General features: G+C 34.1%; 1 protein-coding gene across 7 annotated transcripts in view; it reads right to left on the bottom strand.

Annotated features, from left to right (window-relative positions):
• Positions 1–26,000, bottom strand: part of LOC132712771 (anoctamin-4-like) — a 121,013-nt gene that overhangs the window by 15,055 nt on the left and 79,958 nt on the right. For 4 of the 7 annotated variants that reach the window (XM_060695204.1, XM_060695207.1, XM_060695208.1 and 1 more), the window contains 12 exons: positions 25,195–25,231; positions 23,886–23,995; positions 23,074–23,216; positions 17,742–17,979; positions 17,041–17,170; positions 16,057–16,190; positions 15,102–15,182; positions 14,187–14,275; positions 13,488–13,502; positions 11,515–11,685; positions 10,491–10,550; positions 6,851–7,090 (listed from right to left, as the gene is read on the bottom strand). In XM_060695204.1, the coding sequence (XP_060551187.1) occupies positions 6,877–7,090; positions 10,491–10,550; positions 11,515–11,685; positions 13,488–13,502; positions 14,187–14,275; positions 15,102–15,182; positions 16,057–16,190; positions 17,041–17,170; positions 17,742–17,979; positions 23,074–23,216; positions 23,886–23,995; positions 25,195–25,231 (1,422 nt within the window). In that variant the 3' untranslated portion in view covers positions 6,851–6,876. Of the gene's footprint in view, positions 1–5,130; positions 5,195–6,850; positions 7,091–10,490; positions 10,551–11,514; positions 11,686–13,487; positions 13,503–14,186; positions 14,276–15,101; positions 15,183–16,056; positions 16,191–17,040; positions 17,171–17,741; positions 17,980–23,073; positions 23,217–23,885; positions 23,996–25,194; positions 25,232–26,000 lie in introns of those variants that run through there. The other 3 variants (XM_060695205.1, XM_060695206.1, XM_060695209.1) reach the window with 3 other exon arrangements.

Below are 26,000 nucleotides of genomic sequence, written 5' to 3'. Positions count from 1 at the left end.
CCCAATATCACACTGACAAAGATTACAAACTGTGGTCTATACTATATTAAGGAAATACAGAATTTTTTATGATTCAAATATGAAAAGCAATGTTGCACCCAATCCCTTTTGAATTATGAAATACTGCACGGTACCTTCAAAATTCAAGTAATTATAACTGTAAAATTCACCTACTTACAGACCAAATGATTTGTCAGAAATAAACATCTCTTGATCTAAGTCATTCTTTTTAAATGTACCGTAAATAACTAGCATGTATATATTGATAACTTACAAATTTAAGTGAAAAAGTTAAATATTCATAAATGTTTAAATTGTTTCTTTGTTTCATTTTACGCCTTTTTCCAACAGTATTTCAGTCATATAGGCGGGTAGTTTCCTAACCATCGTTCCTGGAGAGTTACACCAGTACTAGACTACCTTCCTCCGCGCTAAACTACCAAAGCATCACCCAGGGATCAAACCCACGCCAGAGAGGAAATGTTTAAATAATGCTGTCTGGATGACAATCCAGTTATTACCAATATCTCTCTGAAATCAACTGACTACTAATCCCACAGCCGTAAGAGACAAATGACCATTACTAAATGTTCAAAATAAATTGCCATAGTGAAATTTCGCCTTGCCCTCAGAATAAAATCCTCAGAATAAGGTTAAAAGGTTACAGTTTCCTTTTTTCTGAATATATGTAACCAAGACAATTTTGGAAATTCAAAACTAAATTATCTCTTTGCCACCAATAGGTCAGCCTGTAGATCTTTGCAGTCTGACCAGACTCTGAATTTTACATGCATCCCTAAAATAAATTTTAAATTGGAAACAAAGCCAGACTTTTACAGAAATTCGGCTGATTAAAGGGTTAACAAATTTTAATAGATTGATAATGGATCTACTTTAACTAAATCATTTTCAACCATCTAAACATACAAAGCAAATATCTACTGGTGTCAATATTGCAATTATTTTTCATTTATTTTGGCTTTATAAACATAAATGATTTAAAGGCCTATAAAGCCTCGAAAATGCAATTAACAGTACATGTACTTTTATTTTTCAAAAGCCTTTTATTTTTGATGTATTGTTTTGTTTTAGTACTCTTTTTTTATTTTTGCCGTATATTTTAATGGAACAGTTTGTAGTGTGTTTTACAGCATTGAAAAGACATTTATTGATTTAAATCCGTTTTAATTTTAAACATGAATTCTTAAAAATTGGTTTTAAAAGAATAGTAGATATAAAAAATAAGTAAACATATAATAACAAACGAAACATATAATAGCTCGCAATTTGTTGAACAGTATTAATAAGAAAATAACAAACATAACCTAACACGGTTCTTCGAACTTAAAAACGTTGGGGCACTTTAGAGGTATAAACCTCGTGCTTTACCTTACTTGCGGCTATAACGGCTGAGTACTTGGTTGAGAGATAACAATTAAACAAGAATATGTTTGTAAAACATGTATGCCCCCTATCAGCAGCCAATTAGTCATGTGATAAGGTTATTATGCATGACTTCTGACCCAGTGATCAAACAATTAATAAGGGTTATAAAGTATCTACTGGTCATGACCTTGACCTTTGACCCTTGACCCAAAACTCAATAAGGGTATCTGCTGGTCACGACCAATCATCATACAAAGTTTGAAGTTCCTAGGCCTAGGCGTTTTTAGTAAATTGATCAGAAACCGTTTTTACCTACAAGGTCAATGTGACCTTGACCTTTGACCCCTTGACCCCAAAATCAATAGGGGTCATCTGCTGGTCATGACCAATCACCATGCCAAGTTTGAAGTTCCTAGGCCTAAGGGTTCTCTTATTATTGATCGGAAACCGTTTTTGACATACAAGGTCAATGTGACCTTGACCTTTGACCCCAAAATCAATAGGGGTCATCTGCTGGTCATGACCAATCACCATGCCAAGTTTGAAGTTCCTAGGCTGAAGCGTTCTTTAGTTATTTGATCAGAAACCGTTTTTACTTACAAGGTCATTATGACCTTGACCTTTGACCCCTTGATCCCAAAATCAAATAGGAGTTTATCTGCTGGTCATGACAAATCACCATACCAAGTTTTGAAGTTCCTAGGCCTAAGTGTTCTTGAGTTATTGATCAGAAACCGTTTTACTTACAAGGTCAATGTGACCTTGACCTTTGACCCCTTGACCCCAAAATCAATAGGTCATCTGCTGGTCATGACCAATCATCATACCAAGTTTGAAGTTCCCTAGGCCTAAGGGTTCTTAAGTTTATTGATCGGAAACGTTTTTTTACCTAAGAGGTCAATGTGACCTTTGACCTTTGACCCCTTGACCCCAAAATCAATAGGGGTCATCTACTGATCATGACCAATCACCATTCTCAAGTTTGAAGTCCCTTGGCCTAAGGATTCTTTCAATATTGATCGAAAACCGTTTTTACCTACAAGGTCTATGTGACCTTGACCTTTGACTCCTTAACGCCAAAATCAATAGGGGTCATCTGATTGGTCATAACCAATTACCCATACAAAAGTTTGAAGTTCCTAGGCCTAAGGGTTCTTTTCGTTATTGATCAGAAACCGTTTTTTAACTTACAAGGTCAATGTGACCTTGACCTTTGACCCCTTCACCCCCCAAATCAATAGGGGTCATCTACTGATCATGACCAATCATCATACCAAAGTTTGAAGTTCCTACGCCTTAAGGTTCTTTAGTTATTGATCGGAAACCGTTTTTTTGCTTTCAAGGTCAATGTGACGTTGACCTTTGACCCCTTGACCCAAAATCAATAGGGGTCATCTACTGATCATTGACCAATCACCATACCAAGTTTGAAGTTCCTAGGCCTTAAGGTTCTTTAGTTATTGATCGGAAACCGTTTTTGCTTACAAGGTCAATGTAACCTTGACCTTTGACCCCTTTACCCCAAAATCAATAGGGGTCATCTACTGATCATGACCAATCACCATACCAAGTTTGAAGTTCCTAGGCCTTAAGGTTCTTTAGTTATTGATCGGAAACCGTTTTTGCTTTCAAGGTCAATGTGACCTTGACCTTTGACCCCTTGACCCCAAAATCAATAGGTCATCTGCTGGTCATGACCAATCACCATACCAAGTTTGAAGTTCCTAGGCCTAAGGGTTCTTTAGTTATTGATCGAAAACCGTTTTTACCTACAAGGTCAATGTGACCTTGACCTTTGACCCCTTGACCCCAAAATCATTAGGGGTCATCTACTGATCATGACCAATCACCATCTCAAGTTTGAAGTCCCTAGGCCTAAGGATTCTTTCATTATTGATCGAAAACCGTTTTTACCTACAAGGTCAATGTGACCTTGACCTTTGACCCCTTAACGCCAAAAATCAATAGGGGTCATCTGATTTGTCATAACCAATCACCATACCAAGTTTGAAGTTCCTAGGCCTAAGGGTTCTTTTGTTATTGATCAGAAACCGTTTTTACTTACAAGGTCAATGTGACCTTGACCTTTGACCCCTTGACCCCAAAATCAAGAGGGGTCATCTACTGATCATGACCAATCACCATACAAAGTTTTAAGTTCCTACGCTTTAAGGTTCTTTAGTTATTGATCGGAAACCGTCAATGTGACCTTGACCTTTGACCCCTTGACCCCAAAATCAATAGGGGTCATCTACTGATCATGACCAATCACCATACCAAGTTTGAAGTTCCTAGGCCTTAAGGTCCTTTAGATATTGATCGGAAACCGTTTTTGCTTACAAGGTCAATGTGACCTTGACCTTTGACCCCTTGACCCCAAAATCAATAGGGGTCATCTACTGGTCATGACCAATCACCATACCAAGTTTGAAGTTCCTAGGCCTAAGGGTTCTTTAGTTATCACTCGGAAACCATTTGGTCTACGGACCGACGGACCGACAAGTGCAAAGCAATATACCCCCCGTAAAAACTTACATAATTACTGTGCAAATTTTTTGAAAGATAAACAGAATTATTGTGTAGAATAAAATATTGTTCTTATTGAAAAGATGACACCAACTTATTGGCAATATAACCCGCCTGTAACATTAAACATGTAGTTCAAGTTTGAAGTGAATATTTTGGCAAAGGGAGATAATTAAGCAAAAATGACTTTCAGGATTATCTGCCCGTTAAGAAATATTTCATTTTGATAATGAACAATACTTAAAAGTTTAAAGTGAAGAACTTAGATACATTTCTTTTAAAAATAGGTTTATCATGATGGAAAATAATACCAATTAGATTTCGAAAACAAAGAGCTCTGATAGTTTCTGAGAACATGAATTTAACATATCTAAGGTACAAGTGACCTTGACATTTGACCTTATGACCCTAAAATACATTTGACCTTATAACCCTAAAATAGGTGTAGCAGACAGAACTTGTGTTTGAAATTTCTTTTCGTCATTGCACTTTGATTTCTTGGTATGTTTTGTTAAGAGACCTTTTGTGTGGCAGGTAAGACTCATCAAGGTGCATGTACATATAAAGTTTCAATTAAAAAGCTTTGTTAGAAAAGTGGAGCTAAATAAAAATTAGTCTATAGCCTACCAAATCATTGAACAAAAGTAACTAATACAGTTTTCTTAAAAATAAATTTAGCAAGAAATAGTCATTCCATAATGAAAACATTATAAATGTGCTAAAAACCAGAATTATCCAGTTGGCAACAAATTTAAATTTGCAATTACTCTTTGAATATATTCTTTTGAGAACAAAATAATTGTTCAAAAGACAGAATAACTTTGCAGAAGATAGAATAAGTGTGCAAAAGATGAATAAATGTGCAAAAGACAGAATAATTGTGCAAAAGACAGAATTATTTACTTGACAAAATCCTCAAAGGGGAAAATAACAAGAATTATTCAATTGACAACAAAGTCATTTCACAAAATACCAGATTTTTCAATCTGACAATAAAATTCATTTTGACAAATATATTTTACAACAAGATCATTACAAATAAAACAGAAAAAATACAACTTGCAACCAAATCATTGTGCACAAGACAAAACTAAGGTATCAGTACTGACAACAGAATGACATGATCTATGAGGTAACAAAAAAATTTCATTGAGCACACAATAAAATCATTAGCAGACTACAAAATCATTCATCAGACGACACCTCAATGACAGGGGGGATTACTCTAATTGCTTTAATAACTTACTCTCAATCTCATCCTGACTATCAGAGGATGAGTCTGCTGTGAAAAATATTTAAATCATGGTTTTATTTACCTACAATTTGTTTATGTTTATATGAATATTTGGTACAATAATAAAGAAAAATATCTCACACAACAACTGTGTTATTTTGTAATCAAACTAGACTAGTGAAGATAAAAAACACCTAGAAAACCCCACAGCATTTCATTAGTTTAAAGTATGTATTATTAGTATTAGGGGTTAAACCAAAATAATTTACTAAGTGCAGGAAGAATTCAACGATTGCCAAGACTTAATCTGCACTCTCTGTAAGAAAAAGACAAAGACAATTCCATTATATCCATAACAAAGACCGTCAATGCCAATATTTGATATGGGAGGTAATGGCATTAATTCAATATGAAAGACAATGTTTTATTTACCTACAGGCTAGGACATAATTCCCATAAAACAATGTTTTAACTTCCTTAAAACATACAATGTTGTTATTTCCCTATAAAAGACAGTCATCATTTCCCTTTAAGGCAATGCCATCATTTCCCTATCAATTATTTCCCTCTAAGACATTGCTCCAAAGACTGTTAAATGTCATTATTTTCCTATAAAAGACAATGTCATTATTTCCCTCTAAGACAATGCTAGAATTTTCATACCAAAGACATTTATTAAATTTCCCAATAAGAGACTATGTAATTATTTCCCCATTAAAAATATTGTGATTATTTCCCTATATAAAGACAATGCTAGTATTTCCATATCGATTTTAGACAATGGGCAATCATTATCCAAACTCAAAATATATTTATATCTTTATTATGGGATAAAAATTATTTCAAACAATGACTTAACAAAATATTTTCAGCAGCATCTATTTTGTAGCCATTAACTAAAATAAACACACATACAAGTATCATACAAGTATTCCAGTGATCTGAGTTCGAGCGAACAAAGTTTAACTGTATTTCCCTATAAAAGACAATGTCATTATTTCCCTTATTATTTATTCATATCCCTCTGATACATCAATTTTAAGAAAAATTTTGATAATTTTTTTATGATTTATATATTATTCCTAGAATTTTATCTTTTTTTATCCACAATTATTTCAATGCACTTGGTGTACTATAAAATTAAAAGTACATCATTTACACGGTCACAAGTTGTATGAGCTGCGCGGCTATGACATTACCATGGGTTATTTTAGTAATCCTGAAATGTTGCTGGATTACATTTAATAAATAATATTTTACAATTAAACAGATGAAACAATTGACCATTACACAGGTATACAAATTAAAGGAGGACATCATGATAATAATATTATTAATTATCAGATTTATAAAAATATTTTGGGTATTTCTGGATCAAACCAAAAGATAAATTTAACTATTTACTATTATACATAGAAGAACATTCTGTTATAAGTAGGCAGGAACACTTAATTCTGATCCTTCTTTAATGAAGAAAACCTGTTAGAATAGTATTATTATATCAAGAAAACAGAAAAGAACTGTATAAAGAAAGATACACTGAATATGAATACATATATTAAAGAAAAAAGTGCAAGAAACGTCTATAATTCATTTTTTCTAAAAGCCATAAAAAACGATTATATCATCCATTTTTACCAAGCCATAGACAGTTTGAAATACGAAGGTAAATCTGAAGTTTACGATTTTATAAAACCGACTTACTATCAGTGTCCTCCGACACCACATTATCAGTCTCGGCATGATAAACAGGTGTCGGGGAGCGGGGATGCACCAAACAGATAGTTCACACTGTACTCGCCTGCCTTTTCCATGGACTGGACCTCAGTTTTACTATCCTGTTCATTCAGTGTATTCAGTTTGGTTTGAGCACCATTCTGTTCTAGCAAACTGCCTTCAGGATCGATGGCTCGTAGACTTGCAATACCATGACTTCCGGACAAACTGAAGTATTTAAAAAAAAAAGAAAAAAACAACATCATATCCATTTATTATCAAAACATATGAATTAGTATCTATTTAATTTCCCACATGATTGAAAATGTATTGCAGATAGGTGTATTTTTGTTGTTGTTGTTGTTTTAATAAAAAAAAATAACAGTTTCTAAAAATACTATTCTATGTTTATAAATTAAGGATGTTTTTGCGGCATCTGCTTCATTGAAACTTGAGTTCTTGATATTTAATTAAAGAAATCATTTATGCTCACTCAACTAATAAGTGTTTTAAAAGCAACTTAATTATTGTTATTCCTATTTGTGCAGTAAATAAAGCACCTTTTTTGTTTGAAATATTAAAGCTTAAAAACATCAGTACATGTAATGTAAATTTTTGAAAATATCTTATAAGTTTAACATCAATATCATCATCTTTTCTATACACCTGTAGCTAAATTCTGAAAGCTGCATGCCTATAGATATAATCTAGCACCTTTAAAATGAGGCTAGGATAATTTCACTAGCAGACTTGGGAAACTTATTTATTCCTATCCAAATACATTTATTCACAAACTTCAACAATCTGCAGCTTACAAGCGCATAAGTTTGCAATATTTTCCTCTTTATTTCAACTAATCAACCATTAAATTTTTATCTGAGGCAATAGATAAGCCAACAAGAACAACCAATTTCGGCCAAGGGTCAAGGGAGTTATTTTAAACAACAGGCTGAAAATACAACAAATTGTAACAGCACTTTATCCGATGATATGGATCTACATTCTGTTAATAATGAAAACCCTGCATTAAATGCCACCAGTCCCCAGTATTCGAAATATTTCACTAACATCTTTTAATTTCCACCTTTTGGAACTTGAACCAGTCTTCATCTTTTTGCACCAATATCCAAACATGTATCATTATTTGAGCCGCATCATGACAAAACCAACATAGTGCGTTTGCGACCAGCATGGATCAAGACCAGCCTGCACATCTGGCAGTCTGATCAGGATCCATGCTGTTCGCTATCAGTTTCTCTACTTATTATAGGGTTTGTAAGCGAACAGCATTGATCCTGATCAGACTGCTCGGATGCGCAGGCTGGTCTGGATCCATGCTGGTCGCAAACCCATTACGTTGGTTTTGTCGTGACACGGCTCAATTTTGCATTTATTCACATAAATCCACTCACAAAGCAGTGGGTGATTAAGCAGTCTCATGTACAATATGCTTCTAGAATATGATTTCTTTTAAGCTCAGAATAATTTCAAGGAAAAGTGCAAAGGTCAACTGCCAAAAGGTCAAGCTATCCCATTAACCATCAGCTGCTTCTTTAAATAGCAGTATACTTACTAATATTTGTATCTTTAAGACAAAACTTAAAGCCAAGCCTTGTATATATAATAGATTACTGTACTTTTGCAAACTAAAAATACGAAGGACTTTTTTTCTGAATTGGAAATGATTTTCAGCTCTTGTTCTTTAATATTCTATAAACCTACTTTTACCAATGATTTCCATGATGACTTTTTAAAGACTTACATTAAAGTATAATAGAGCAAGTCTCAGTGGCAAGCCTGATAACCTAGAGCTTGATAGCAAATTCTTCAGGTGCATTATAATGTTGTGTTATGAAAACAAATTTCAACCTTAACCCTAAACCTGCTGAATTTTTGAAATGGACTTGTCCAGCTTCCATATTCGGAACTATTCATTATCAATTTTTGGGGTATCAATATGAAAATTTGAAGCTGTTAGACTGCATGATAAGTCCCAGGATCAAACCTGGTGGTTAAGAGTTAAAACACAGCATTTGATTACCTTTACTGGAACTAAAAGTGATCAACCTTTGCTACCAGTATAGAGCCTGAGACCAGCCTGCACATCGGTCTGTTTATAGCTCAATTTTATTATCTGAATATTAAAATCCCTTGCCTCTGAATGGACTGATCCTAATCCAAAGCAGGAATAATCCATTACACAAATTTAGCAGGTTAATTGTTAAAAATGTGTAGGAAAATAGTGTGCAATGGTGTTTCTGACATCAGTTCAAATATGTGACATCTCAGGTTTTTTTTCTCCAGGATTTTGGGAACATGACCAATACCCATGGAAATGGGAATGTTTTGCTAAAAATTTGGGAAAAATTTTGCAGGGATTAAATGAATGAAAAGAATTACTGTCTAGGATGTCATCTTCAAACAAGCACATCAAAAATGCCTTTAATTTTCAAAGATTTTAGAATTTGTTTTCACTAGTTTTATTTTTGTAACTTACAACTGGGAATTTTTTCCTGCGAATTGGGAAAAAATATAATATTTTCAATTTGGAATATGACTGAATATCGGCTATAAAATTAGCGAAAAAAATTCCTGTAACTCCAGTCTTTAAATGAGACACTATAATATCAGATTGCGTTGAATAAGACATGATAAAATATTTGGTTATATCATACACTCATGACTAGCCAAATGAGATATATATATGCCTAGTGTAAGGTACATGTCCAGCTCTTGTCAGTGTTTTTCTACCTCTTTTCAATGGTTACAGTAAATGGACCTGTTCACAATTTCTAGAAATAATTATTTTCCAAAATGTTATTAGAATTAACTTATAATGTAGCTGTCATGATTCCCCCCCCCTTATTTACCTAGTACAATGTAAATGGTTTCAAAAGTAAACTTTTAGCTGTTTTTTTTACATATCCCTCACCTCCCTAAAATAACCTAAATGGTGTCAAATGATTTACAACTGACCCTTTACCTGCTTCAACCAGGAACGATTTGACCAGCCTGTCCATCCATGCATTCCGCCTGGGCTCTGTACTGTTAGTAATTTTGAAATCCCTTAGTTCCAAATTCAAAGCAGGGCAAATCCATTACATAAAGTCAGCAGATTAAAGTGACATAATGCTAATCCAAGAAATATTTTTATGGTAAGTGACATAATGTTAAACCAAGAGTAATTTTATGGAGAGTGTGCATACAGAATTCAAAATTATACTTTGCATTTGTCACCTGAAAAATCAAAAACCCCTGTGACCACTATAAACTTCCATAAATATCTTTACGGAAATCAACAGTTATTTTCATTTTTTTAAAAAGAGTGGGGAATTTCTTTTAAATTTTAGCCTAACCATTTGTCATTATCAATTATTGTTCTATTGCCTGTCTTTTTCTTCATCCTTTTTGAAAATTTCAGCTTAACATTGAAAAAATGAGCATAATGTCACTTTAAGTGTTGACACATTTCTCCTTTGAGTGGTCACTGACCTGTTTCCGAAAAGATGGGAGAAAAACACTGCTTGAACAAGAAAAGCGGTGGAAGGGTCGAAGGTTAAAAACTGTTGATTTGAAATATCAGTCTGGTTCTCTTTTTCAACTCTTTGTAAACTTAAACCATGGGTACCTTGGTGGAGGGAGCTCGGAATCTGTGGCAACCTCATACCATTCCATGTTTTTATTTCTACTGTAAGTTAAACAATCAAGAATGTGTTTTATTATGAAGTCAAGTCCTAAACATGGAAAACTTAATGATGCAAATGCATCAAAAATGCAAAATTCTAAACAAATGTTACTCCTGTATTGGTGTAAAGGAAATTATGAAAATTCAATGCACAAAACAAAAGCAAAATTCTTATTGAAAAATCATACTTAATGGCATTTTCAATCTAAAATTGCTAAATTTTGAACTCAGTCTAAGTCCTGTAAAATAGAATTTATTTTTCATGCCTTCCTTTCAAACAGTATGAATATTGGAAAAACTGGGGAGTGATCAATGTTAAGGCTTGACAAAGAGTACAACATTGCCTTAAAATGAGACTGATCAAAGGGTAGAGGTTCACTGGGTGGTATCAACATATCAAGCAACTACAAAATACTCTTCTCTCATTGGATGTTTTGATGTCACATGATTACCTATTACATTCCATACTAACAGAATACATTTGGCAGGATAAAAATTCAAAATGGCAAAAGTATCCTAGATTCAACAGCCTACACATGGTTTATCCTTTCCAAATGATGATGAGGAAAGTTATCGGTCACAGGGTCTCTCCAAGATATGGCTTAAACATATTGTTCAAGCTCAATTGCGAAACAAGTTCTTGCAACTTATCATTTTTCAGTCCGCTTCCTGGAAACAACCAGTACTGGCGTCATATGAAGAATCATGGTTGTGACCAAATTAGGGCTCGAACCCATGATTCCTGGGTTGAGAGGCAGGCGCCTTAACCACTAGGCCACCACTCCCCTGATATTCTCAAGGATATGGTTTTCCAAAATATCATATATTCAATATCAGGTCAGCAAATAATCCTGTAACTATAAATACCAATCAGGAAATGCCTGTGGTATGACAAACAATTAAAAAGTGTAAGGATTGACAGACTTGCAATTATGTGTGTCAAGAACAAAATTTGGAAAATACATACTTTTTTGGGCTTGTAACATCAGATTCGTTTTCTTCAGATACAGGGGGCAGGTCTCTACTAGAAGCAGACCAAGGTGCCGGAGGATCAGCCCTATTTTCAGGACCACTCTTGTACTCCTCGTCCGAATGATGATCAGGAAAATTGCCGAAATTTGCTGAGTCATCTCTGGCCCTAAAAATTTAAAGAAACCCATTAAACATTTTAAATAATTGGTTGACAGTTTTGATGAAAATCTAAACTCTTCAAAACTAATAAATTTTAATTAATACAGACTTTACATATTTCAATATTTTAGTTACAATACATGATTTTCTTAAAACTTAAACTAGAGACCACCTGAAAATAAAGGCACATACCTTGGCAGGTAGTTCACATTTTCAGCTTCTAATACCCATACAAAGTCATATCAAAACTTTATGAATTGTTAACATGATTAATCAGACTTTAAAATCAATCTTTTATAACACTTAATGCACTAGTCAAATAAAACCAATCCTCCCCATTCTAATGGCAAATCAGGGCAGAAATAGGCAATAATAACCTATAATGTATGGGTTGATGCAATGACTTTGTTAAAGTGCTCATATTGCAAGGAATAAGTCCAACTTGCAGAGCAGATATTTTTACCATCTGACAATCCCTTTGAAAGGAGGACCTTTTACCTAGATTTTGATATAAATCGTAACATGTACTACAAGTCAAGGTCATTTCTCTTCATGTACTAATAGTCAAGGTCATTGCTCTTCATGTGTACTAAAAGTCAAGGTCATTGCTCTTCATGTACTATAAGTAAAGGTCATTGCTCTTCCCATTGGAGGTGGAGGGTTACCAGTGATTTATGTGCATTACATGGAAGATTTCCTTTTTGAAATAAGATGTAGGAATAATTATTGTATTTCATTTATGAAAAGTGAACATTTAACAATATAGTTAAGCATGCAAAAATTTAAATCCTTATTTAACTATTTTTTATGCATCCATGCTTTTTTATTATCTAGGGCAATATAAAAGGAAAAATAATAAATTACTAAACAACTAAACAAAAAGGCAAGACCTGATCTGAAATAAAAAACATTCAACATCCATTTTACCACAACGAAAAGTATATAATACAAGATATATAATACATGCAAAAGATTTACTGGTACTTGTTTGGCAATATATGATATAAGTGATGTAAATGTCTGTGCTTGATTTTAGTACATATGTATTCCCTACAATCTTCATTATATAATTTATGTAGGCCCTGGTGTCAAATTGTTGCAGAGAGAGCCATGCCCAACTGATACCCAGCTAATTTTCTAAATTATCATGCAGGAAAACAAGTTGACACCATACCCCACCCAGTCATGTTATAATGACAACAAATTGTCCAGTTTGAAATTTATTCCTGTTAATGTGAGAAAAAAGCTAGAAGGCTTCCAGGAATGCCTTTATAATATGTTTTGGTACAACCTGGCTATGATTATTAAACCGGTCAATTTGGACATAAAAAGGCAAACGCTCTACCTAAGACAGGTAATTAACCAGTCAGTTTTAATATAAAAGGCAAATGCTCTACCTAAGACATAATGGTTTAAGCTGCTTAACACTTAACCTGCTGAAATTTCTTAAATGGACTTGTCCAGCTTCCATTTCTGGAACTGTCCATATTCATTTTTGGGGATATACTATATATTTATAGATGAAATTTTATTAGCTGACAGTATAGAGCCTGGTCAGACTGCACGGATGTGCAGGCTGGCCTGGCTCTATACTGGCGGCAAAGGCTACTTACTTTCATTGCCAGCAGGTGAAGGGTTTATTTTCATCTCCTAAATTGATTAATGTTAACCCTATAACCACAGTGATCAGCATTCATAAAAGCATGCATTTAATAATCATAGACAAAAAAAGGGGGGTGATGCGTAAATTAATATTTGATTTTGGTTATCGTTCATAAATCATTCTTGAACAGTAAAGCAAAGACGTACCTGGTATCAAACGCTCTAAAATAATATGTATATAAGACATTATCTTGTTGTTTTTTGATGAGATAATAAAAATATATATAAAAGAGATACAAGTCATATCAGATAGTTTGAGCTAAGTGAAATACAGATCTGTACATTGAAAGAAATAGCAAAGTAAAACACATAGAATATACTGTGCATTCTCGTAATTCAAATCATTTGAAAATAATTCACATCCACCTTTATCCGATTCCGCGCATGCGCGCGACGGGACTTTAAGCTAAACGAAAGTGTCCGATCCTTGTAATATAAATCCGTGATTTTACTTATCTTAAATCCTTAATACATTTTTTTTTAAAATTTTTGGCTCATCAAAGGTCAGTAAAAACTGAAATTTGACATAAAAAAATCAAGAAAAAAAATGACATTCTAGTGAGATGACTATCTAAGAAAATGATATTCAAGAGAAATGACATTCAGGAAAAATGACATTCACGAGAAAAGACATTTGGGAAAAAATGAAATCAGAGTAAAAAAACAACTAGCACTTGACAGCAAAATGAAGTGTTTATTTAATCAAGTTTATTCATCTTCAGGTTTTCTGATTCTTTATTGAATAGATCTACTTTGACTAAGACATTAATGATGAAAAATTAAAAAAAAATCATAGTCAAACAGAAGCTTGTTTAAGTAGACATCATGGTCATGTAAAAGCTTTACCTCTCATCAATAGTTGTTGCTGGTACCAATTCAGTGTAATCCAGAGGCTTGCTCTTCTCTTCAAATTTCTTGGCAACTTGATATTTTTCCTACAAGACATTAACATTATTTTTCAGCATGAAATAGAGTCATAATAAAGTAAAAATTTTTTTATTTCAAAGATGGTTGTAGTGGTTATGACCCAGTATGAAAGAATTTTTTTGATTTCCGGCTGTTGAGTGTAACAGATGTGTCACTTTACATTATCTCTCCTAAACAGACTCAATGAAAACAGAAGTCTGGGAATTTCATTTTTTTTCAACATCTGTGCACAGGATTTGTTCTTGTAATCATTATTCAAGAGTGATCTCCCCATTGCAGGAATTTAAAGTTATTTGGCAACTTTCCAGATTTACTGGTAAAGAAAAATCTGGGATATCCCTGCACACATTATTTTAGGTATAAGCTGGCAATTAATTGGAACCACTGATCTCTTTCCATGTAAATTACTAGCATTGAGATAAAACAGCCATCACATAATTATGGTGCTGAAATGGATACCATCATCAGTTTAATTATAACATACTGTTGCAAAGTGGTTTATTGTTTTGTTTTTGGTTGGGTTTTATGTCGGACCAACACAGTTTCGATCATATGGCATTTTTCCAGCTTTACTGGTGAAGGAAGGCCTCTAGTGCCCATCCAAGTATTATTTCAGGGAGAAACGGACACCTGAGTAGAACCATCCACATTCCGAAAGCTAGCTGGATAGTTTTCTCACATGAAAGAATCCCAGGCCCCTGTCCTGATTCAAACCCACAACAATTAAGGGCAAATTGTTGGAAGTCAACTACAGTAACCAATCAGCCACTGACGCCCGACCCCACAAAAAGTGTAAATATACATTTAATTTATAATAATGTAAAAAAGACTTACCCTTCTTATGGCTAATCTAACATCTTTAGGGACATCAGGAATTAGGTATGCAAGTATAAACTTGAGAGCAAACACTATATGCTGAAAATATAATATAGATATACGTTTATAAAATAAAGTATATACATAAAGGTGACTGTGCACAAAAATATCACTTGCTATTGGAAAAGTAACAAATTTTTACAATTTATAATAACTAGCGTATAATTTGACATATTTGGTAATATGGCTAATTTTAAATCACTTCAACCAAATCCAAAATATCTTCAGGAGGATGGTTGACATTGGAATTATGGGAACAATGCCATTTTCACCCATGTTAAAGGGATGCATCAAATGTTCAAATCTTCTTGGAGCTGTCCTGATAAGGTTACTAAGTCTTGGATGACTGCTGTGTCCCTGGCCCTGTGTTCACAAAATTTAAAGATCAGGATCAATTTTAAAAACTCATATTCTTCATTGTTTATCCTCACAGATAAAATATCTAATATTTATTAGATAAAACTGGACTTACAATAGCAAGTTTATGAAATTTTAGAATAATTTGATCAGTTGATCCTGATCCTTATTTTGATCCGAATATTTTTGTATTTGTTTTGTTATTTGTTAATTTTATCCCAAAATAGTTTGGTTTCTTTGCAAATCAGTAAATGTTTACAGTTTGAATATTTACCATTTAATGCTAGCAAGACACGTTTAATTTTAGTAACATAAAAAAAAAAGAAAATAAAATCAGGATCACTTGATCCTGATCTTTTCTTAGTGAACACGGGGCCAGATTTTAACTGATACTTTAAGTCAAAGATATATTCTTATACAAGATAGGCAGTTCCAAAATTAGATCAGGACAAGCCCATTATGCAAATTTATCAGTGTCAAAGGTTAATCATCTGACCAATAGCATCCTTGTAAGCTTTGAGGGGCGTGATTTATATCAGATATGTAAATATCTTACCTCAAACCCAATACATATCCATAACCTTGTTTGTATACTGTATTTAAGACCCCAGGATGAGGTGAAGGCTATAAGGAAGCCATTAGAGACTACACCGATGAGATTGACAAACTCCAGTATACCATACCACATTCCTGTAACAGATATTTTATAGTAAAACAGTAATATAATAATGTCAAAAGTTACATTTCAGAAATAAAGAAACACAAATGATTTCCCTGAATTTGAATCAATATAGTTCTGCCTTAGTATTTCATAAAAACTGCAGTTAATGCAGCATTCATGCTATTTTTTGTGAATTGATTTAATGCATTAAAATGGTACCAAATAATGTTATTTACATATTTTGATAACAATACTGTTACTGTTGAAGGATTATCTTGTCACTACTGTAGATGTACCCTCATTTTACTGATACTTTATATATCCAATAAGTTTAATTATATTATTAAATGATTATTTCAGTTTGATTCCAATGAAAGTATCGAGCTTATTTACACCATTCCTGAGTGTTCTTCCTGGAACTAATTATTGCTGGTTTCATATGAAACCCATGGTCCTGACCCCATCAGGGCTTGAACCAAAAATTTAATGATCGAGCGAACATAATTAAGTGTGCAATGTCAAACAAAGTATCACAGAAACTATATTTTTTGTATGTAGACATTTAAATGGTTAAATGATCTGAGGTCCAAAAATCTAAAATTATCAAATTTTGAAAAGTTGACAAAAATCAATTGTAGCACATAAAATAAAGAAATATACTCAGAATTGACACTGAATTTGTGTTTCACATGATTTTTAGCTTGACCCGAGTTAAAATGTTTAAACACTTTCATTTTATGTCATGTTGCACCTTAACTATTAAGCTACCTGCTAATAAATAAAACTTACAACATTTTTGATCAAAAAGAAATATAAATAATATAATACAATGCAAAACAACCAAAAAAACATGGAAAGAAGTGCTTTTAATCAACCTACCTAAATCTTGAGCAATGAAGGCCACAGGTCTTCTGTTTAACCACAGTAATCTTTTGGCATCTATATGTTTATCCAGGAATAATATGACTAAGGCTATAAATGGTGCCAGAGGGAATGATGCCGCAAAAAGCTGTTACAAAATATAAAATTGATAACTTAATTCATTTTTAAGTTTTTATTCGTTAATATTTGTATATATATTTTGCTGACTACATTGCTTATCTGATAGTTATAAAAAGGAGCATCCCTGGATACTGTATGACAACCTAATGATTCATCAACGAGAACCTGGCACTTTCTAAGCACCCGCATTAGCCTTATTGGCTTGAAACTTCACAAATGGTAGTAATAATTAACTGTACAGAAATACTGACCTAAGATACCTTTCTTAAATTACATGGAATCAAACTAGCATTATTATATTATACCAGTTTGAGGACAGGAACCTTATATGTTTCTTTTTGTAGATTATTTTAAGCACATGTATACAGCTTGGTTGAAGAACAAAATTTTCTGTAAGCTCGAACTGTATAGACTCCCAACAAAACTATAACTCCATGTCTAGCACAGGAGTTAAAAATCAAAGCTTTGAGGTTAAACAACCTTTGAATGTCACACTCGGCCATAACAGCTTCAAAACAGGCCAAGTCCATTGATTAAAAGAAACCTTCTTATGGAAAAAAAGAACTATTTTTACTTACCATGAGAAACCCATAAATAATAACTTTCTCGGTGTATTCCCCGAGGGTAAAATCTCCCAGTGGTGGTTTGTATCTTTCTTTTTTCAAAAATGCCTTCGACCTTTTTGACGCTAGTGAGTCTGTGTCTACAAAATCTGAATCCTTTTCCTCGTCTTCAACCTTGTTGTTGCAACAACAACAACCTTTATCACAACATCTGCAGCAATCGGGACGTGTCCGCCATAACTTTCTTATGAACCTACAAAACATCAAATAAAGGTTTCTAGATGTTAAAACACAATAAAGTGTGTATTGTCAGATATAGAATTACAGGAACTGTATTATTTGTATGTACACTTCTGAATGATTAAAGGAACTCCGCTGAGGCCTAAAACCATAATTTTTAATATTTTATAAAAATCAGTTTGAGCACTTAAAACAGAAATACATGAAAAAGAAATACACTCAGAATTGTATTGACAATTGATATTGAGTGTAATTCTTAGCTTAATTTGAAACACTTTTCATTTTTATAAATATTATTATACCAGAAAAAGCAGTGTAAGCAAATGAACACAATTTATGTATAGAATTACATTAAATGCACTAAAAATGTCCGAAAATATATTTCCAGTCCAGTTATATAAAAAAACCTCAGTTGAGTCCCTTTAAAGTCACTAATTATGAGTTGCTTGCCCTTCATAAGAATAAAAGATCCTTTGAATTTTTTAATCCAGCTAACATGATGTCTATGGCATGACCTAGGCACCAATTTGAACCTCAAACAAGAGGGCCATGATGGCCCTAGATCGCTCACCTGACTTATCAAACTCATCCAAACAATTATCTAGACAAGCATTCTGACCAAGTCTCATGACAGGCGAGTCAAAAATGTGACCACTACAGTATTAACAAGGATTATCCATATTTGAGCAGTGCGACCTAGTTTTTTACCCAGGTGACACATATTCAAACTTGACCTAGAAATCATCAAAACAAATTTTCAGACCAATTTCCAGGATACTTGGATCAAAACAGTAGCAACTAGAGTGTTAACAAGATTTTTCTATTTTTAGCTCCGGTGACCTAGTTTCACATGTGATTTCGAACTCATCCAAGCAATTACCTAGACAAGCATCCTGACCAAGTTTGATGATAATTGAGTCGAAAATGTGACCACTAGAATGTTAACAAGGTTTTTCCATATTTGGGCGGTGTGACCTAGTTTTTCATCCAAGATGATCCATGTTCGATCTTGACTTAGAAATCATCAAAACAAACTTTCAGACCAATTAACAGAATATTTGGATCACAACAGTAGCCACTAGAGTTTTAACAAGATTTTTCTATTTTTAGCTCCTGTGACCTAGTTTTTCATCCGAGATGACCCATGTTCGATTTATTCCCAGCAATGACCTAGACAAGTTTCCTGACCAAGTTTGATTACAATTGAGTCAAAATTGTGACCACTAGAGTGTTAACAAGGTTTTTCTATTTTTAGCTCCTGTGACCTAGTTTTTCATCCAAGATGACCCATGTTCGAACTCATCTCAGCTATCACCTAGACAAGCATCTTGAGCAAGTTTGATGATGATTGAGGCAAAAATGTGACCGCTAGAGTGTTAACAAGGTTTTTCTATTTTTAGCTCCGGTGACCTACTTTTTCATCCGAGATGACCCATGTTCAAACTCATCCGAGCTATCACCTAGACAAACATCCTGACCAAGTTTGATGATAATTGAGGCAAAATTGTGACCTCTAGAGTGTTAACATGGTTTTTCTATTTTTAGCTCTGGTGACCTAGTTTTTCATCCGAGATGACCCATGTTCAAACTCATCCGAGCTATCACCTAGACAAGCATCTTGACCAAGTTTGATGATGATTGATGCAAAAAATGTGACCGCTAGAATGTTAACAAGGTTTTTGTATTTTTAGCTCCGGTGACCTACTTTTTCATCCGAGATGACCCATGTTCGAACTCATCCGAGCTATCAACTAGATAAGCATCCTGACCAAGTTTGATGATGATTGATGCAAAAATGTGACCGCTAGAGTGTTAACAAGGTTTTTCTATTTTTAGCTCCGGTGACCTATTTTTTCATCCGAGATGAACCATGTTCGAACTCATCCGAGCTATCACCTAGACAAGCATCTTGACCAAGTTTGATGATGATTGATGCAAAAATGTGACCGCTAGAGTGTTAACAAGGTTTTTCTATTTTTAGCTCCGGTGACCTACTTTTTCATCCGAGATGACCCATGTTCGAACTCATCAGAGCTATCACCTAGACAAACATCCTGACCAAGTTTGATGATGATTGAGGCAAAAATGTGACCTCTAGAGTGTGAACAAGGTTTTTCTATTTTTCGCTCTTGTGACCTAGTTTCTCATCCGAGATGACCCATGTTCGAACTCATCCCAGCTATCAACTAGATAAGCATCCTGACTAAGTTTGATGATGATTGAGGCAAAAATGCGACCGCTAGAGTGTTAACAACTAAATGTGAACGGACGACGGACAATCATCGATCCTAAAAGCTCACCCTGAGCATGCTCAGGTGAGCTAAAAATACAAATGATACACAAAAAATTACATAGGGGTCTTCTTCCACTTGGAAAAATTAATGATCTTAACATGTTATACTTAAACCCAGCTAAACAATTAAATGAACATCCTCCAGATAACTCATTTCAGAAAACAGGAAGAAAAAAATGTTTACATCATTGAAAGCCAATGTTGCATTTCATCAAAATCTGCCTGATGCCATGTATTGATAATCTCTATTTTTAGCTTAATCTGCAAAATTGTTTAGTGAATCAGAACAATATTAGCTATTGGTATTAGAACTGAGCACACTATGCACTGTGGAGCACTATTGAAAACTAGAGGATGCTTTTGTAAAAAAGCGCATGTCTCCCCCACTGCTGAGAATAACTGAATGGAAACAGGAATGGAAATGGAGATAAGATAATGTAAATACCCGGTAGTCACTTCAATGAAGGCTGTCTATGGATGGTTTCTATTGTTAAGGTTGTATGAGAAGATGCTTCCTAAACTGTTTGTTTTTAACCAGGTATTCAATTTTGAAAATCCTGGTTATTCAATCAGCGTATGGCAGGCGGGCGTCAAACGAAATTGCACTTGATGGTCATATCATATATAGTTTCACAAATGAAATTAAATGAAATTGTGTCTGCTCCATAATTCTTCAAACCTTTAAAGGATTTTGATGATACTTGAAACAAACGTTCATATTGTCAGATTTTTTTACACTATTGAAAGACAACTCAAATTACAATGTATGTAAAATCATGATAACTGTAGTGTGTTGGGATGACTCCACTCGTTTTCACAATGAAGCCTCTCTGGTAGATACTTGAAACAAAAATTCACCACATCCAGAGAACGTGTAGAGTACATGTTTCGTATGGCTGGTTCCAAGGTCAAGGTCTACTTGACACTTGAATGTCATATCATATATAGTTTCACAAACGAAATTAAAGGAAATTGTGTCTGCTCCATAACTCTTCAACCCTTTGAAGGATTTTGATGATACTTGAAACAAACGTTCATATTGTCAGATTTTTTACACTATTGAAAGACAACTCAAATTTCAATGTATGTCAAATCATGATTTACACACCTTGCTGTGACCATGTAGCATTGAACGCGCAGCGGGGAAGAAATGACCGCATAAGGGTGGAAAGATCAAAAAAGAACAGAGTATATAAAACCAGACAACTGATATATCACTGATATATCAATAATAGTTAAATGTCCTCACTGATAAGAACTCTAGTTATCATCCGGAAATGAGAAAATGACCAATGGTCACTGTGACCTTAACCTTTGACCTACTGACCCCATAAACAAGAGGGATCATCTGCTCAATAAGACCAATCATCCTATGAAGTTTGAGGGTTGTAGGTCTAAAGGAACTCTAGTTATCATCCGGAAAGGAGAAATTAACCAACGGTCACTGTGACCTTGACCTTTGACCTACTGACCATTAAAACAATAGGGATCATTTGATTAATAAGACCAATCATCCTATGAAGTTTGAGGGTTGTAGGTCAAAAGGAACTCTAGTTATCATCCGGAAATGAGAAATTGACCAACGGTCACTGTGACCTTGACCTTTGACCTACTGACCCCAAAAACAATAGGGATCATCTGCTCTATAAGACCAATCATCCAATGAAGTTTGAGGGCTGTAGGTCAAAAGGAACTCTAGTTATCATCCGGAAACGAGAAATTGACCAACGGTCACTGTGACCTTGACCTTTGAACTACTGACCCCAAAAACAATAGGGATCATCTGCTCAATAAGACCAATCATCCAATGAAGTTTGAGGCTGTAGGTCAAAAGGAACTCTAGTTATCATCCGGAAACGAGAAATTGACCAATGGTCACTGTGACCTTGACCTTTGAACTACTGACCCCAAAAACAATAGGGATCATCTGCTCAATAAGACCAATCATCCTATGAAGTTTGAGGTCTGTAGGTCTAAAGGAACTCTAGTTATCATCCGGAAACGAGAAATTGACCAACGGTCAGTGTGACCTTGACCTTTGACCTACTGACCCCAAAAACAATAGGGATCATCAGCTCTATAAGACCAATCATCCTATGAAGTTTGAGGGCTGTAGGTCAAAAGGAACTCTAGTTATCATCCGGAAACGAAGAATGGACGGACGGACTGACGGACGGACGGACTGACGGACGGACGGACGGACTGACGGACGGACAGGGCAAAAACAATATGTCTCCCCCCGAGGTGGGGGAGACATAATTACTTAAATTATTGTTAAATAGAGAGAAATAGAATCCCTACAGAAAGTCTAAAATGACAAAACTGAAAATGTTGCAGGTTTGGTTTGATTGAGCCTGTTCATGGACAGTACTGGAAAGTGCAAGATACCATCCATGCCTCCCAGCACAGGCATAAGCAGAATTTACAAACATCTGCAGATGTGTTCATACGGTGGTTATCATGAAACCTTCAATGTGCCATTCCATGAAAATGGGCGTAAGGTCCCCAAGCTAAATAATGTGTGTGTCCCAAACAAGAAAACAATGGGTGGAAACTAAATGGAATTTTGAAAGGGGAACAAAGCTTGCAAATCACAAACAAGCTGTCAAAAGACAAATTTTAAAAGCAGGCAACATATCCTAAGTGAGATTAAACATTAAAATCACCATAACTAGACTTATGGTAATATAATAAACTTACGGTAATATAATAGACTTATTGTAATATAAAAGACTTACAGTAATAAAACAGACTTATGGTAATTTGATAGACTTACGGTAATAAAATAGACTTACAGTAATAAAATAGACTTACGGTAATACAATATCTTTCAAGAACTTTGGTAATGGTTTTGCCAGCATGAGGATACAAACTTGAAATGAGAGCTGTGACATACAACTGTCCCCTTCACACTTGTCATTGTATTCATCAGGTAGTCCAAATATACCTCCAAATCTCTGAAATATATACCGTTATAATATAAATATCATAGAAAAAAGTGTCTTATAACAAACCATGTACATGGAAAGACGTTAAAATTGCTATAAAAGACCCATAACCTGGAAACCCTTAAATTAGCACTATTTCCAAAAAAGAAAAAGAAAAAAAAAGAGCTTTAGAAGTATTAACCTTTAGCCTGCTGCTGGAAACAGGTTTTACCAACATAACCAGTAATGAATAATTAAGATTAGACAGATTGTCTGATCATTGTTCGCACTTAAATCGCTTCTAAGTCAGTATTTATCTTTAAAATTGTCCCTGAAAGTAATGAATGGTTTTTGTCCAGGTTAAAGATGGGCAAGGCCATACTAGACACACTTGTCAAATCATCTAATAGTAGGACAGATGTTTCTAAATTATGTAGTGCTCAGCTCAATTTGATATCCCATCACATAAACAACATACAACCACAGATTTGTTCATGTGGTAAACTTACATACAAGCTAAGTTGACATGTGCTAGAATATCTTCATCCCTAAAGCTTGAAACCGATGATCTCAAAGAGATAGTTAGAAAACAAAAGGAGTAAAAGTTTACCTCTATGTAATTTTCATAATGTTTAATAACTTAAGAAAACACTAATTAAATAGACAGCATGAGAGGTATGTCTTCAAAAAGCTACTCACCCCTCTAAAGAAGGCTATGTAGAAACATGAGGCATATGTGTTGGCGAATGAGAAGGCGAAAAGTTTTATAATGAGAGCATCATTATACTGGGTCTGTGTACGATGATTTTCTGAAAGAATTAATATAAAAGCTATTATATATATAGTCTAAGAATCAACTGCAATATAGCAGTTAATATCACAAAGTACAGACACATCAAAGGAATAGAATCTTGTTTAGCAGCCGTCTGTATTAATAATCAAGTGTAATTATGCCGTTATCATTTTACAATGTGTTATTCTGTTTTGGGTTAGTTAAAGGGAATGAATCCATAAAAAAGGAGGGGTGTGGGCTTTGGCAATAGCCCCCATTAAACGAGCATGCAAATATTGTATATATTCTGGGGTGCCAAACTAGATGTGTTCCCATCAAAGCTATATACTGTTGGCAGCTGATTTCTTGTATTCTGACATGGAATTTCTTTCAATTTAACAATGGATAGCTCTAGATCAAATGACATATGAACTGTCAATTTGTTTCATACATTTAGCAAGGTACAGGCTTATTTTTTTTCTGCCAAAATCTGAAACATTTCTGATCATATCTCAGCAGTTGATCCACCTAACCGTTTTTCCTGAATTACTGACTAGTAATCACCAATTTCTCCATAAATGATTGACTACTAAACCCAAATGAGCCACGTCACGACAAAACTAACATAATGGGTTTGTGACCAGCATGGATCAAGACCAGCCTGGGCATCCGCACAGTCTGATCAGGATCCATGCTGTTCGCTATCAGTTTCTCTACTTGTAATAGGGTTTGTTAGCGAACAGGCTGGTCTGGATCCATGCTGGTCGCAAACCCATTATGTTGGTTTTGTCATGACACGGCTCAAATGATTTCTAAATCAGTGGTGTGAGACAGAAGACTGTTAGACTAGAGCCTAGTCAGAGGATTGAACCAGTGATCCCTGGATCACTGATTCAATGCTCTCCCAATTATACAAAGCAGCCAGAGAGTTTCCTGATCATTACATTATATATTTACTCATACATAAAGAAAGTCAACAACAGTATTTATGATTAAAATATCCACACCACATAAATTTGTATATTTTGCAAGCAATCTTTGAGCTGTCATGGACACACTCAACAAAACAATGTCTGTATTTTTTGTTTTAATTGCTCAAAGGTTTTCAAATCAGATTTCTTAAATTTTCTACGGAGAGCAAGTAAATCTACATATTTTAGTAATATTATGTGAATTATGCAGCAAAAACAAATGTGTACAATATTGACACAAATAAATTATTCTAATAACACCTACCCCACTCTGTCAGTTTTAATGCCACCCAGTCGTAAATCTAAAGAAGATAAACAGGAATCAGCGGCGCATTTTAACATGTTAACTGGTACAACATGCATTCTAAAAATTCTAATGAGTTAAAAACTGTCAAGCATGGATACAAGATAACCATCAACAACTATGGCAGTAACCTCAACCTTTGAACCTGAGATCCGAGGCTAACTGGCTGTAAAAGAATGCTTACAAAATACCTATAATGGCAGAAATATGCCAGTATATTACTTTAAAAGCAAATGAAGCATGCATCCAAATTATTTTGATTGTTTTAAATCCTTTGTTCCGGAACATTTTATTCTGTTTACATACAAGATTTATGTTTGTCAAATAACAATAATAATAGATTCTGTGTAGATCTATCTATTTTTTTTTTGAGAATCAAACAAAGAACATAATTTTACTGTATATTAATTTTATATAAATATTTCATATGATATAGCTTTATACACTATAAAGTGCCATTATGTCAGAGAAATGCTTTTATTTTTATTTCTAAAAACCTTTTAATTTTTGTGTACTTTTTTTTTGAAAATAATATCCAGAAAGTTACTCATTAGCCTATTACTTGAACCATCTTTTCTATCTGTAACTTTTTGGTAATAAGTACAGTATTAGTAAAATGGTATTTTGTATGGAAGTCAAAATACTACTTTTATTACAAATCATTTCACATCTTTTGCTAATTGTCAGGTATCAAGCATTTAAGATTTCTCTTAATCCATTATTTAGATATTATAAAATTCATGTTTGCCCATTCTAAAGAAGTAAAA

This window comes from Ruditapes philippinarum, unplaced genomic scaffold (genome assembly GCF_026571515.1).
Source record: "Ruditapes philippinarum isolate M1 unplaced genomic scaffold, ASM2657151v2 ctg5910_1_1_1_1, whole genome shotgun sequence".
In the NCBI taxonomy this organism is placed as follows: domain Eukaryota; kingdom Metazoa; phylum Mollusca; class Bivalvia; order Venerida; family Veneridae; genus Ruditapes; species Ruditapes philippinarum.
This window is presented reverse-complemented; position numbering and strand designations above follow the sequence as displayed.